The sequence below is a fragment of the Phoca vitulina genome, unplaced genomic scaffold, assembly GCF_004348235.1.
Source record: "Phoca vitulina isolate PV1807 unplaced genomic scaffold, GSC_HSeal_1.0 scaffold11, whole genome shotgun sequence".
In the NCBI taxonomy this organism is placed as follows: Eukaryota; Metazoa; Chordata; class Mammalia; order Carnivora; family Phocidae; genus Phoca; species Phoca vitulina.
The window spans coordinates 16,877,769-16,892,708 of NW_022589714.1; the positions used below are offsets into that span (position 1 = coordinate 16,877,769).

The 14,940-nt window shown below is 34.5% G+C and overlaps 1 protein-coding gene across 49 annotated transcripts in view; it reads right to left on the reverse strand.

The window, feature by feature from the left end:
* Positions 1-14,940, reverse strand: part of RIMS1 (regulating synaptic membrane exocytosis 1) — a 490,270-nt gene that overhangs the window by 119,317 nt on the left and 356,013 nt on the right. For 16 of the 49 annotated variants that reach the window (XM_032409508.1, XM_032409507.1, XM_032409503.1 and 13 more), the window contains 2 exons: positions 12,817-12,900; positions 3,610-3,681 (listed from right to left, as the gene is read on the reverse strand). The exons of 17 other annotated variants lie outside the window; for them this stretch is intronic. In XM_032409508.1, coding sequence (XP_032265399.1) covers positions 3,610-3,681; positions 12,817-12,900 — 156 coding nt within the window. The remainder of the gene's footprint in view (positions 1-3,609; positions 3,682-12,816; positions 12,901-14,940) is intronic. 16 more of the 49 variants (XM_032409510.1, XM_032409506.1, XM_032409505.1 and 13 more) reach the window with 1 other exon arrangement.

Sequence of the window (14,940 nt, forward strand, 5' to 3'; positions counted from 1 at the left end):
ACCATATTACAGAATGGAACAGGGAGTGCATGGGGGATAAGTAAAACGACAGGAACAACTATTCTTTACTGAGCATCAATATGGAGCCAAGCACTGAATGTCTGTGTATATATGGACACGTGTGTACATATACATACACATGTATGTTCTTTTTTTGATATTCTTACAAGTCTGAGAAGTATCATTATTCATATTTTACAGACAGAAAAACAGGATCATAGAGTGACTTGTAAAAAGACAAAGAGCTAACGTGTGGTAAAGGCAGGATCCACACAGATCTGCTGAGCACCAACAATTGCTCCCTGTGCTGCCCATTGAGACAGGATTTGTTTCCATATCACAAGATGGAAAAATGGCAAATCCTTGCATATATTGTTAATCTTTTAAACAAAATCTAAATATATATCCACATATCAAACTGTTGGACAAGATTTAACAGAATTGTCTCCTGAGAGTTTGTAGGTATAACATGTATGGGAAATGGCATTTAATGAATACCTATTCCATTTTATAGATCTATAAATATCCCATAATTTTTTAAACAAAAAATAAGGCTTCTAGAGCAAAATTCTAATTCAAACCTAAGCATACCTGAAGCTAGTTCACCATCTCCAAATATGTATCTAAGTATTTACCACTGAGTCTAATCTATGCCTACTCTCTTCACCTAAGACTAGTGTTTTGACTTGAACTTAAGTAAAACACATTTCTCACCAAAATCTGAGGTTGTTAGTCAGACATATCTATTGTTGCAATAGTAAATTTCTTCTAATGCAGCTTAAAAATATAATTCTTTTTTTTTAATGGCTTGTTAAAAGATGAACATGCATGTGGTATTTAAGGTCAACTGTTCAAAATGGTTCCTCTTGTAATGGCCATTACGGGCCCACACATTCTCTTTCCAATAGCACCAGCACAACATAAAAGGCATGTCTGTTGGGAAGCTTTCCTTTTAGAATTGGTTAATTCTAAATACTAGTCCTGACAAAACATCCCCTAGATAGGTTGCGGATTATAGGTTCCACAAAAAGAAAAGTCACTAGAGTATAAAAGAGAAATGGTGCTAGCAGGTCATATAGCTGAATTCATATGAGAATGAAGAGTCAGAATTTTACTAAGGAGCTCCCCAAGAGGATGAAAAGCACTGCTTTAAATGCTAGGCACAAAACTTGGACATGAGTTCTGCTTGTCTTCTGCCTATACCTGGTCACCATATCTTTCAAAATATTTTCTTACAACACTATTCCCCATAAGGCCAAATTTGTTAAGGCCAACAAAGGGCCTTCAAAATGATAACCATTAAATAGCAAATTTTGCCAGAAGCCAAGGGGTGACTGTGTGGTATGAAACCTTTGAGTATGTTGTTAACTTCCCAAAGACCTTGAATCCGTGTCCAAAGCATTCATACTGTAACCTCAATTCACCTGTAGTTAGATGTCAACTCAAGGTATCTTCTAAAGAAATAAGAGCTAACATAAGCCTAGAGAATCCAGGCCAATTCTTTTATAACTAGTTATTCAACAATTCACTTAAAAACCAGGCATATAATTTACACTCTAATACAAATCAATGGAGAGCTTTAACTATAATCAAACAAATCTACACACTTAAAAGGTTTGTGTTTTCGATATTAAAACCTATTAGCAAAGTAAATAAAGCATGAGTAATATGAATATGGTCCTTAAGCAGCAAACATTTGAGACTGGAAATCAATCAAATTCTTACTATTCATTTTGGAGGGATGGAGGATTTGTGTTTATCTACAGACAAGTTTCAGTGCTGTAGAGGAAATGCCCAAATATTACTCATTTGTAGTTAAGCACCATCAGTTGATTCTAGAATCATCTAGCATTTTATAAAAACAGTATCTTATTGTCAAAAAGACTTGTTCTTTGATACATCCTAAATAAAACCTCACATAGTAGTCACTCAACTAGTAACTGTTAAATGAATTAAAGCCTGAATGGAATAAAAAGAGTAAGACTTTGAGGAAAATTTTCAATCATGTCAAAGTAATTGAAATTATGTCTGTCTTTGAGGCAGAGGGGCCTGTGAATGATGGTTGATGATTAAAAACTTGTCTAAGGGACTTAAATCATTTATAATGCTAGTAAAGAAACTGCAGTTAACTGAGCTGATATTAAAGAATATGTAAGTGGAAACATAATCAATACATTACAGGCTATCTATCTATCTATCTGAAGTACTAGAACTTTGTTCTTCATTTCCTTTCTCAAAGCCTAGCTCCTTTGTAGAACTGAATTTCTATTCAACACTTTTTGAATTCTCTAAATCCTCATTCTTTGTAAATTAGATTCCCTAAACAGTCAATATCTCCATAGATATTAGCTAGGAATAAGTTTTATCTTCTCTTTATCCACACCCATTCATATAATTAATAGCTACTTATTTTTCTGATCTCAATTCAGAAGTAATATCTCTTGGGAAGCTTTCCTCTTTTGTTGTTCACTATTTTATTCCTTGAACTTAGCACATAGCTTGGCACATATCTTTTAAATGAATTATTGAACTGTCCAGAGTTTATCTCAATCAAGGCTATTGCGACAGCCTAGTGGTGTCTTGCATCTGCCCTTGGATCTTTCAATCCACCTTACAAAATGTTATAGCGATCTATAATTTTGGAACTCAAAGCCAATCATCAGCTTCTCATGTCTCAAGCCCATGAATGGCTCATGGATGTATAAAACAGAAGCTGAAATTCTGTTAAATAGTCCACAAGGTCATGTGTAACATAACATCTAGGGATTTCTCCAGCTTTTAAGCCTCAGTGTTTTCTCATATTTTTTTCTTTCTCATGGAGTATTTTCTTCACATCTACTTTTATGTATCTGGATTTCGCTCAGGTGACACCTTTTATGAGGTATCTCCTTTCTGCACTCCACTCTTTTCCCCATGTTTTCACTGTATCTTGTGCATACCTTTATAGTAATAGCTATAAGACTTCAATGCATTCTTTCATTTACATTTGTGTCCCCCTGCATGTTCTCAATGCTTTTTTGGATGAATGAGTAATATGTTAATGGGACATTAGGTATTTTTTACAACTATGTAAAATAAAGTGTTAGTATCTTACAACTAAAAATATTTAAAAAAATTGTAAAGTTGGATGAATTGCAAAGAAAGGTCAGTAATTCCTTTAATTTTTACATTAACTCAACAAATATCTTTCATATACAAGTAGAATCTTAGATCTATTTGCAGAAAAGAGATTTAAAAGATGATGTTGTACAGATAAATAACACTCAAAATAATTGCATATTCCAAGTATTTTATTCATTGATAACACTTAAATAATCTCAGAAACAAAACATTAATGTCCTAGCACAGATTTGGTCCTCTTTAGTGATCAGCGTGATCACTAAGAGAAATATACGAGATTTTCCTTAAACCCTACGATTTAAGGGCCACCTTCAAATTACCCTTCTCTTGTTTCTTGAGGTTATTCCTATATAGGAGATCTATTTACATGAATGTCTTTAAGCATCACAGGCTGTGTTTAAAAACTGATCATGTAAAATGAGAGTTAAGGCACCCCTGAATTTATCAGCTGAAATAGAAGATGGCCACACAGCACAACACCAAGCCTACCTTTCTGCATCAGAGGCAGTGCCTTTCCTAGTCTGTTTTTGGATGCTAGATCTCTCAGACTTTCTGGAGTGCCTGTGGGATGAAATGTTAAAGAAATACAAAATATATGAGGAATAAAGCTACAGTAATATCATACAATGATAAAAGCAATAGACATGAGAAATGACAACTATCTTACTTAGATGGTTTTGTCATTCAGTGCTTTTTAAAATAAAAACAAATGATAATAAATAAAAATCAGAAGTGGTGCTGGGTGGAAGACACAAGTTGCCCAACAGGAGACACAAGAAGCTAGGATTCCCTTAGTCTAGACAGGTTTGTCTGCAGGAATGATTTAGTATGGACCCCTGCTGAGCAACTTTGCCTCTGCTAATGAGTAAACAAGTCCAGGGCAGCAATGTAGTGAGGATGGATGTGATGACAGCAGTGGTTCAGGTGCTGAAAGACTACAAAGGGGGCACGTGCCCTCTGTGTTTACAAGTTGAAAGAGGGTGCTGCAAGGATTTGTCGTTTGTTATTCTTCCCCCACAAAATATGAGGAGAAGAAAAATACCACAGTGAAATATGCTTCACATAATCATTTTAAATCAAGTATTAAAATTATTTCCAAAGTTATTATAAACGTGCTTTTGTAACCATGGAGAATTTTAAAAAGCTAATTACAGATCACAAATCAAAGAATAAAGTTCTCAATTTACTCTATGTTCCAGAAGCATATACATATATATACTGAACATTTGGAACTTGAAATGTGTTTTGCCAAAGAAATGTTTATATGGAGAGCTTACCTTCCTAAGCAGCAGCTTACATATTCCTATCTGACTTAAAATGTGTCTCGCCTACTATATATTTGAAATAAATATAAAATACTGTGGTCAAGAAACTAAAACTTATTTTAAAATATCCCATTGAAACCATCGAAAGTAACATGCATTTTAACCTTGATAATTGTGTATTTTTCTCTCAATGGTTGATTCTTTACAATTTATGCTTATTTTTCTTTCCTGATATCCCTTCCTTCCAACAACAAAGAGACAACTGTCTGTCATTCCTTCCTAACGCCAGATAATCAAAGTGTCTCCTACATGCCAAGCCCTGCTGTCAGGCCCACTAGAAATACACGTCAAGGTATGAAGCCCACCTTCACAGGGGATACAGACTTCTGGGGCTGCTCCTGTCTCCCCCAGCTCTTTTGCTATTGCCAAAAACTGGGTTCACCCTTGTTGCCCTTCCAGTTCAGGGTTTCAGCTATGTGTCCTTGGGCCTTCTGTTACCATGACGTCTCACTTCTGAGGGACGTAAAAAGGGTTGACGCAGAGGAGAGAAACATTTCTCGCTTACCACTTTCCTTGAATTGTTGGAAAAGAGGATATATTGAAGGGTAATTCTAGGCCAGGTACTGAGGGAGGCACTGACTTACTAACTTTCATGACAATCCTTTCAGGTTATCACCTTTATTTCAAAGATGAGGAAACAGGCTCTGGACAAGGCACCCCGTCAGTAAGAAGTAGAGCTGGGATAAGAAAGTAAGTATGTCTGGCTCCTAACCTGTTTCTCTCATGGAGTCAGTTCTGATGTATGCCCTTGGGGTTGCACCCTTGCTCAAGAAGGGAAGAAACTATGAAATATGGGGTAGGCCTTGGAAAGTACTAAGAGACAATGTCTCATATTAAAGGAATATCTCTGATATTCTTATTTACTTTGTTGATCCTGTGATGAGGAGAGGGCACTGTAGTGTGTTGAAGAGTAGAGAAGTACATTGCACATGCCTGAAATAGATGGGAGAGCTCCTAAAGCAAACGGAAGGAAGGCATATGCATAGCAGGAGGAGTTGCTGGAGGCCCACTAGGCATCTGAGCTCAAAATAAAAATACACCATTATGGGAAATTGATGCTTTGTCCCAAGAGGGCTCAGAGACTGGGAGGACAAATGTTCCTTTTCTCATATTCAGCAGAACGAGAGCAGAGTTTTAGGCCAATTCATGAAACTCCCTGTCATAAAGGTTTTCACTCATTTATTCATTCAACAAATATTCGTTGAACATGTATATATATATGCCAGACTGTTCTAGGTGCTTGGCGTATGTCTGTGGGGAAAAAAAAGATTTCTGCCTTTAAGCAATTGACATTTTATCTGTAGGAGATGAACAATACACAGCAACAACAAAAAGCCCTCAACAGGTAAATTATATAGTATAATCGAAGGTGAAATATGCTAGCAACAACAAAAAGTACACCAGGCCAGGAGGATCAGAAATGTGTGTGAGGGTGGGGTTTGGGGGCAGACGCAGATTGCCATTTTCAGTAGGGTGATCAGGGAAGGATTCACCGAATAGGCGACATCAGGTGAGGAGGGAGTCAGCCACCTATGCATCTCATGGAAAACGTATCTCAGGAAGATGAAACAGCAAGTGCAGAGGCCCTAAGGCAGATGTGTGCCTGGTACGTTCAAGCAGAGTAAGGAGACCGGAAAGGGAAGTGCTGAGAGGGAAGAGTCAGATGACAAGTTTGGTGAAGGGGGAGGGGGGTGGTGACAGACATGTAGAGTCCTGTAGACTCTTGTACAAACTTTCTAGGACTGCACAACGAAAGGGTTTATGGGCATCTTGTAGAACTTGTGTGCTTTTGTTTCTATCCCTACTAATTTCTATTAATCTTTCTAGATTCAATTGAGATTTTACCTCTGTAAAACTTTCAAGCCTCTCTCCTCTTCTCATCCCTCCAATATAATACACTCATATGCTAGACTGATTATCACAAGAATCCATAATGAGGGTGATGACAAAGATGATGCCAATCCCAACAGAAGCTGACATTCACTGAGAGCTTGCCGTGCGCTTGCAGGATCGCTTTACCTGCACTTACTCATCTAATCTCACCAATCTCGGGAGGTGGGTACTACTTTTTTATGCCTTATAAAAACAAAAAGATTGAGGCTTAGAGAGAGTCAATAATTTACTCTAATTCACAAAGTCATTATAGTTGAAACCATGAGGTGAAAGAAGACTCCACAACCTCAACAGCGGTGAACACTGGCATCTGTAGCAGAAATTCTAGATGCTGGAGCACAATAGCTCAAAGCATGGACTGTGGACTCAGCCTGTCTGGGTTTAACTACCTGTTTCTGTCTAGCGGGGTGATTTTAGTCAAGTTACTTAACCACTCTGTGCCTCGGTTTTGTGTTTTTTGTTCTGACCTGTGAAGTGGAGAGAATACTACCCCATCACAAGTTTGCCAATTCTATTTCAGTATCGCTCAGTATTTGTGTTATACTTTTTGTGACAATACTGAGAACAAGGGTTTGTAGTGGTTTTGGCATCACTCAGAACTAGCTGGCGGTAAGTGTTATGAAAGTATTATTTAAATGGATAATAACACATGTTTGTTTCTTAAAGGTAAAGGCTTTTATTCATCTATAGCAGCGCCAAGCTCAGTCAGTGCTCCATAACTGGATGACAATAATTCATGCAGAAGTTCATACATCTAAATTTTTATTTCTGTTTTTAACCCTCTTGTTAAGAATGACCTCTTTTTTTCTCTACAAATGCTATAGAAACTTGCTTTTATTGAAGATTCATCTAAAGATTTCTACAAAGGATAGGTCTTTAAAATACTTTTTAACCACTTAAAAGGATCTTCAAATTGAGTTAAATTAAATACACTCAATTGTAATAATTCAGTGTAAAGCAAGAATACAGAACAGAAAATTCTAATGTCTTTTCCACTCCAAATCCTAAGTTATAGCTATGAATATACATTTTAAACACAGCTGTTTCTTGGAATAGAGGCTTGTGGTATGTGAAATAGGAAAGATTAGAACAATCAACCTATATTTATGCACTACTATACTATTGAAACTATTGATCATATGATCATAAAATGGATCATAGTGAAATGAACTACATTCTACCTTACATTACTCTAAGTTCCTTGTGATCAGGAACGGCGTCTGTCTGAGTTATCACTGTAACATCAACTCCTAGCACATGGTAGCTGCTCATAAGTACTTATTAAATGCATGGTTAAAAAAGTAATCATTTTGAGTATTATCGTGTAATTTGAGGGTTTAAAAAATTACAATAAGTGAAAAACTAACTAGGGTTATAAAATTCACTTTACATCAAATCAAGTAAATTTAGAAATAGCATTTTTCACTGTTTTCTGGGCTTCAGTAAAATATCAAATATCATAAATTAAAAAATGGCATTTGGTTATTGCCTTTTGCATCATGAAGTGTCAGTCATTATTAGCCCAATATATGCTTATCATGTTGCAACAAGGCGCATAGACACAATTTTATTCTTAAAGGGACACGAGAAATCAGCCAGCCCACCTACAACTACCTAAATTTACAGATGAGGAAACAGACTCCCATAAGGTTTAAGTGGCTTATCCAAGGTAATAGGGGCCTTAATTAGTTGGTGAGGACACCACCATCATGTCCTCATGTCCTTAGGTTCTCTGCCCATTCTGCCATCCAGTGACTTGAATGATTTGACGTTTATTGGAGGGACCCCTGGAGAGAAGTGAACAAAACAGAATTATAGTGTTTCCATTATGTCTTACTTATTTTGGGTTTTAACATGTTTTGTTCTATTAAAAATCTTTATCATTTTATTATTCATAAAGAATGTTTCTTTGGTCTAGACATGCACGAATCAGAAATACTGAGCTTTCTCTTCACTTCACAACTTAATAGTTGTATGGTTTTGGCCTTATGATCCTTAGTTCACAGGGCACAAATGGAATTCTTTAAAAGCTATAAAGCTACATTCAAATGGAGGTATAACAATTATTTTATTATTAAATCAAAGCAAGAGTAATAATCAGAGAAGTGGGAGTGTTCTTAATTAAATCTATTTTTTTGAAGCTCCATTTTTAATTATTGTTCTCTCTATTAATTTAAATGTGAAGATTCATAAAATGTACTAATGAAGAGAGGTAATTGTTAAAATCTATTTCTGTGCTAATTTCCTTTCCTCTTCAGTAACTAAATTCAGTTAGAGCAATTCCCTGAAGACACTGGTAAATACAGCTTTTCTGAAGGTATTACAATTCTATTAAAGTCTAAAATTAATATGTTAATAAAATAGTAGTATTACTTAAGCTATTTTATTTTAAAGATTTATTTTTTTATTTGAGAGACAGAGACAGCGCACGCGTGGAGGGGGAGGAACCAAGAGAGGGAGAGAGTCTTAAGCACACTCGGGTGCTGGGGCGGGGAGCCCAACCTGGGGCTCCATTTCACGATCCTGAGATCACAAACTGAACCAAGGGTCAGACGCTTAACTGCAGCATCCAGGCGCCCTTATTTAAGGATATTTTATAATAAAATGAAAATACAGTATGTTCTGTTGTGAGGAAAACGTAACAAAAGTCTACCACGTTTTAATTTAATTAGAATTAACACTGATATTCATATAATAAAATATCTGTATATATGCTGGCTAACTACCTAGACGGCTTAATGTGGAATGCAAATCTCTATCATCTTGTCTCTTCATAAGTTTAGGAAGAAAACATTGTATTTGAATAGAATCTACCTAAGTAAGAAATGTTCATATGCAGTGAAGATGGCTACATGCAATTATGTTTGTACAGCATTGATATTTATGTATCTGACTATAGCCATTAAACAGACTTAAGTATTTTAGTGGATGAGTATATTTCACTCATTCAAATAAAGAACATTTTTGAAAAGCACAGATAACAAAAGATGCTATCAAGCAAATAAAAATGGTAAGTAACGTACTGAATTTATAAATGTTCTACGTTAACTGTGCATCACTCTGGCAATTGCCATGAACTCTGAAAGTAAAAAAGTAGGTGACCTCTTTATTCCAGAAATATTTTTAATGGAGAAAGAATATTCATTCAGTTTGAATCAAAGGAAATCCCTTGACACTTTTGGTCAGAGATTCTAATAGGCAAGTAGCTGCTACTAAGCGACAAGTGTGGGAAACTATACAAACATGATCATTTACAAAAGAAATACGACCTACTTTAGTGACTCAGGGATAAATCTTTAACACAGTGCGGTGTTTTACTTGTTCCAATAATTTACTTGTTGCCAATAATGTAAAGTCCTGGAAAATAGGGTTATTTTCATCAAATATTTTTAGTATTTTTTTAAGTCACACACCTTAAAGATGTCATGTATAATGATGCAAAAATATTCTCAATCACACATTGGAGTTTGTAACTTCTAGCTAATGAAGTGTTAAGATACATCTCAAAAATTACCAAATAAGAAATACTGCATTTTCCTGAAAAAGAATTTATGCCAAGAATAGTTTAAAGTAGATTTAGATAACAACAATTATGATTATTTATACTAGCCTTTCACATTTAAGAATGATTGCTTCAACTTGTGAGCACTAAACTCAGAACCTTGATGCTTCAGGGATATATTAAAAGACATTTTTTTCTAACTTGAACACAAAAATTTTGATTAATTTGAAGTCACAAGAAGATGCAAATTTTATTAAATTCACAAACAATTATGTATACACAGATTCATAAAAGTTACTTTTTACATATTAAAATAATGCCATTACAGAGGTATTTTGTTATTGGAATGATTATGTTTTAAAATGTCTTCACACTTTTAGTAATAAAACTGCAGGGAAATTTTCCCAACAATTTTAAAGTCGGACTCATTCCCTGGGGTTCTAAATTTATGTATTTTTTTCCTCATTATTGTTTGTTTTAAATATTCTACAACTTCTAGGAAATCTTCCTAGGTCTAGAAAAACCTGCTTCCATGTTAATTTCAAATAAATCAAATACAACTTGAGATGACATCAAGATTGTTCAAAACTGAAATTAAATTGTGGGAAAATGCTATGTCAAAAATTGTGTGTGTGTGTGCATGTGCACACGTAACCACATGTATTTTCATGCTGTAAGAAATAAGGGGGCAACTAAATGCTTTCCAACTTACTGGAGAACTGTCTTAAGCAAAATTTTTGTCCAAACGCTGATTATATATACTGTCACTGATTTTAGAATATTTTCCAAGTTACTAGGGCAAAATTCAAATGAAAAAAATCATCATGAGCATTCACTATCTCCAAATCTGATGCTATCTTCCCTTCATTTGGAAATTGGTAGAAACTGATGAATAATTAGATAAAGCTGATAAGAGGTAAAATGCAAGTGTTAAGTTTTGCCAAGTGGCTGACATGGTTACCTATGAATTTAGCATCTGTTGATTTAGCTATTTCTCTATCATATTTATGGGCACATATTATTCCTGTATTTTAGTAAAAGTTTATTGTAAATAACTTTCTGTTCCCTATAGTAATAAATCATAGTATCAAGCCATTTAAAATATATGTCTTTTGGTTGAACATAGATCCTATTTACAAATAAGTCATAATAAATGTATATTCAGAATTATGTATTAGTAAAAGTTTCCTTAGTGATCTTATCTAAAATGACCATTTCTGCTCCTAAAATTTACCCATAAAGTTATATATACAATCTACTAAATCAAATAACATAATTAATTCATACGTCATTAAATGACAACTAATTTTCAACTAATTTCCATCTTGTGTATATAAAAACTGAAATTATTATTTGGACTTCCATTTTGCTTAATTTGTGTCCTGATAAATTACACATATATTAATTTTAAAGACCATTATATTTAATTGTCTTGTACTCAAATAGTCATTCCATGAGATGAAATTCACTGACTCATTTGTTTGCAATAAATTCAAAGGCTTTCTAGAATTGTGTTTTATAAAAGGAAATTCTAAGTTCCTTGATGGCCAGAACCTTGCTTTTCTTAAACAATGCGGTGTCTCCAGCCATAATAAGAGTGCGTATCACAGGGCACAATAAATATTTGTTGGATGAATGAGTAGCAATGTGGATGTATGTTTTTATTTAATTTATATGATTACTTCATATTCTGATTTGAAAATACTTTAAATTTAGAATAATTTTTAGATTGGAGATTTTACTACTAATTGTTCTACTCTCCAAAATTCTATCCCAGAAACCAGAAGGAATTAGTTTTAAATTTCAAATACGCAAGTCATCTTAAAAGGTAAATTTCTTAAAGATTAAAACTGATAAAATATTCTTAAAGTCTTTATAAATTACTAGTTTGTGGCCTTTTCCAACATTGGTAAAATGACTTAAGTTTCTCTGAGTGACAAGGCTTAGTTTTTCTTCCAAATTGAAATCCTGAAGTTATCTTGACTATTTACAGATACCAAAAAAAAAAAAATTATATCACTTTTAACTAAGAGTGCAATTACTCTGCTGTCTATATCCACACATATTGGAAATGAACAAAAGGAACATTTTGTAAATGTTTTACTAGTTGTTCTGTTTCTGAGCTACCAACTATACTTCTCTACTTAATCAATATTACCAATATGCTGACTGAATCTCTGCTTAAACTAGAAGAGAAGCACCCCAAACATCCGGTAACTTTTTATGACCAGTCAGAAAAAGAGAGTTAAAGCCAACGACTATATGTAAGAAGCATGGTAGAACAGGAAACTGGGTTAGCTACGCCTGTGGGAAGGATAACAGCATTTCTGACACTGTCAGCATGAGGAACGTTCAAAGGACTGATGCTATTTTTAAAGACCTACCTTGTAGACTGACACTAGCCCTCGACAATATTTGGTTTAAAGACACCATATTCATACAATATATAAGAACCAGTTATTTTACTCCCAATCAGACATTTTTAATGTTCCTCCAAACCTAAACTTCATTATTAACAAGTTTATGTAGTAAAACAAAAACGAAAACAAAAACAAGACAACTGAGATTAAACCATCAACCAATATAACAAAGAAAAGGCTTCCGTGACAGATTTTAATATATTTTAAAACACCTGAAAATTTTTATTTATTCATGTTTAAACAAAAGCAATATTTAAATATGTTTCTAGAAAATCAAAACACTGAAACAAATGCTCATTTAAAACAGAACTTTTCCACTGGATCTGACTTTACTGTGTTTATAAACTATGCCATCTGCATGTGCCACCCTCATTTCAGTAACACGCTGAGGTGCTTTATTAGAGGTGGGATGCATTTAGTGATGGAATCACAACATATCTGGTTCTGGCTCCTGAAAAGAAGCACATAATAACCAACATTTCTCTTGGTTATCCTTCACTTGGTGGCCTATCAGCCTGTTGAAGCCACTTGTCTGTGAGGAGGAGTTGGCTAGTACCTGTCATTCTCCGGAGACGCATGCTGGATTTGAATCCTGGGGCTAGGAGGTCGTCTCCTATCTAGGGAGGGGGACCATCTACCCCTGTTTGCCCAATGAACAAGACAGGAAAAAACAGGACATTTAGTAACTCCTAAAATAAAAGAATATATGGAACAATAGGACTGGAAAAGCACCCCAAAAAGGCAAAGTGTAGATTCTTTACTCCATAATTTACTCTTGATTTTGATAAGCCTTGGACAGATAAATTATAATTTTGTAAGAAAATAAATCTTGTCCCCCTGTAAGTGAATAGAGAAACAATTTACTTGGGAAGATGTTTGAAATCTATTGTGTGTAATTTTGTTCCTTTAAAATGTGCTTGTGTGTGTATACATATCTACACACACACACACACACACACACACAACTTTAAGTTAAAAAGATGCACCCTTAAGAACTTGGCTTATGTTTGAATAAAATAGGTTTAAGAAGTTACCAATGCTTATTTGATACTAGGCATCGGAATTACTGGATAAAGTGGCAAAGATGAGGTGTGTGAATTTAATACAAAGCAGAAACACAGTTGTTTTCTATTTCTGTGTTTACAATAATACTTTTTTTGTGATTAACAATTAGATGAAAGTTTGAATCTTGGTTCATTCTTTTGTTAGACTATCTTGAGATTCTGTGTATAACCACGAATTACAAACACCTAGTTGAAAACTGAAAAGAGGCAATAAAGGACTGAACAGGCCAGATTTGGAAATTTTTATATCTTAGATATGAACACTTTGAACAGGTAATTCCTTTGGATATTGGCTTCCTTGTATGCAACAAGGGATAACTGAATGGTCTCTAAGGACTCATACAGCTATAAGAGTTTATAATTATCCAGACTAGTCCTAATGTTTCAAAAAAACAAAAGCCATCTTCTTTGCTGTTTCACTTAGCTGACTGGATTTATTATTTGGATAAAAAGCAGCAAAGGGCTGTCAACATGTGACCAGGCTATCTGAGATCAGCAGGTACTCGATTCTGAAAGCCCCTTGGAAGTCTGTGCTTCATCAGTCAGCCTTAGAAAGACAAACTTGCCTTGATTCAAGAAGGGCTTAAGGAAGCTATGAAGAGATAAAGGTATCAAAAGCAGAATTTGGGGAGAAAACTGTGTGACATGTACTCTTCTATGTGTTACATGTTTGTGAAATTAAAAATACTTTGCATTAATTTTTAAGTTACCTAATAATTTTAGATTATTTAAATAGCTGGTCAGTCCAATCTGAATGCTTTAAAATGTATTTCACTTTACTGGCTTTTGTTCTGCAGGGACAATAAAGAAAAAATATTTCTAAAATAATCGAAAACAATCACAACCACAGGATCTTCTACATTAACTTGTGCTCAGTCATGTTAAAACTGATGGTGTTGGAAGTGTTTACAGTATGTGAAAACACAAAAATACAGTTAATGTGTTTTTTTGTAAAGTAGTAAGTCATGTTAATTTGACAGGATCATGAATAACCTTGCTTCTTGAGGCAAAATTCCAGTCCTTGTGTTTATTTAAACAAAAAAGTAAAGTAAAAAGTAAAATGCTGTAGTTATGAAACATGCAGTGAAAGCTACGAAAGGGAAAGGTGTACATTTGGGAACAGGCAACTGTGAATGCAAGCTATTAAAAAGTAACTTTTGATGAAATACGTAGCATAATACATGTATTATCTGTATACTCAAAGTCCTTCTTAATATGCTGATATACGGTACCAATATAAGAAATCCATTTGCTTTTCCCTCATATATTTAATATGGGAGCAAGATCAATTTACACCCAATTTTTGTCCAAAGACTAGATATTACTTAAGTTTGAATATAACACATTTGGGAGTTTCTAATATACTAGTACATTTTATATGCTTTTAAATTATGTGCAACATCCTTCTCTCCTATGACACAGAAGAAAAGGCCAACATTGGACTTTTTATCCCCTTGTTATTGAGCCAAACACACAGGGTTCAGCTTCCATTCTCATCTTGGAAGCTAGCATGGCAGGCTATGTTGGAGTTATTAATCATGAAGTTGAACCAGCTCCTTCTTGATTTCTCTTTCCCAAATACCCTGCCTAGAAATTTCTGGTTAGTTACACTATTA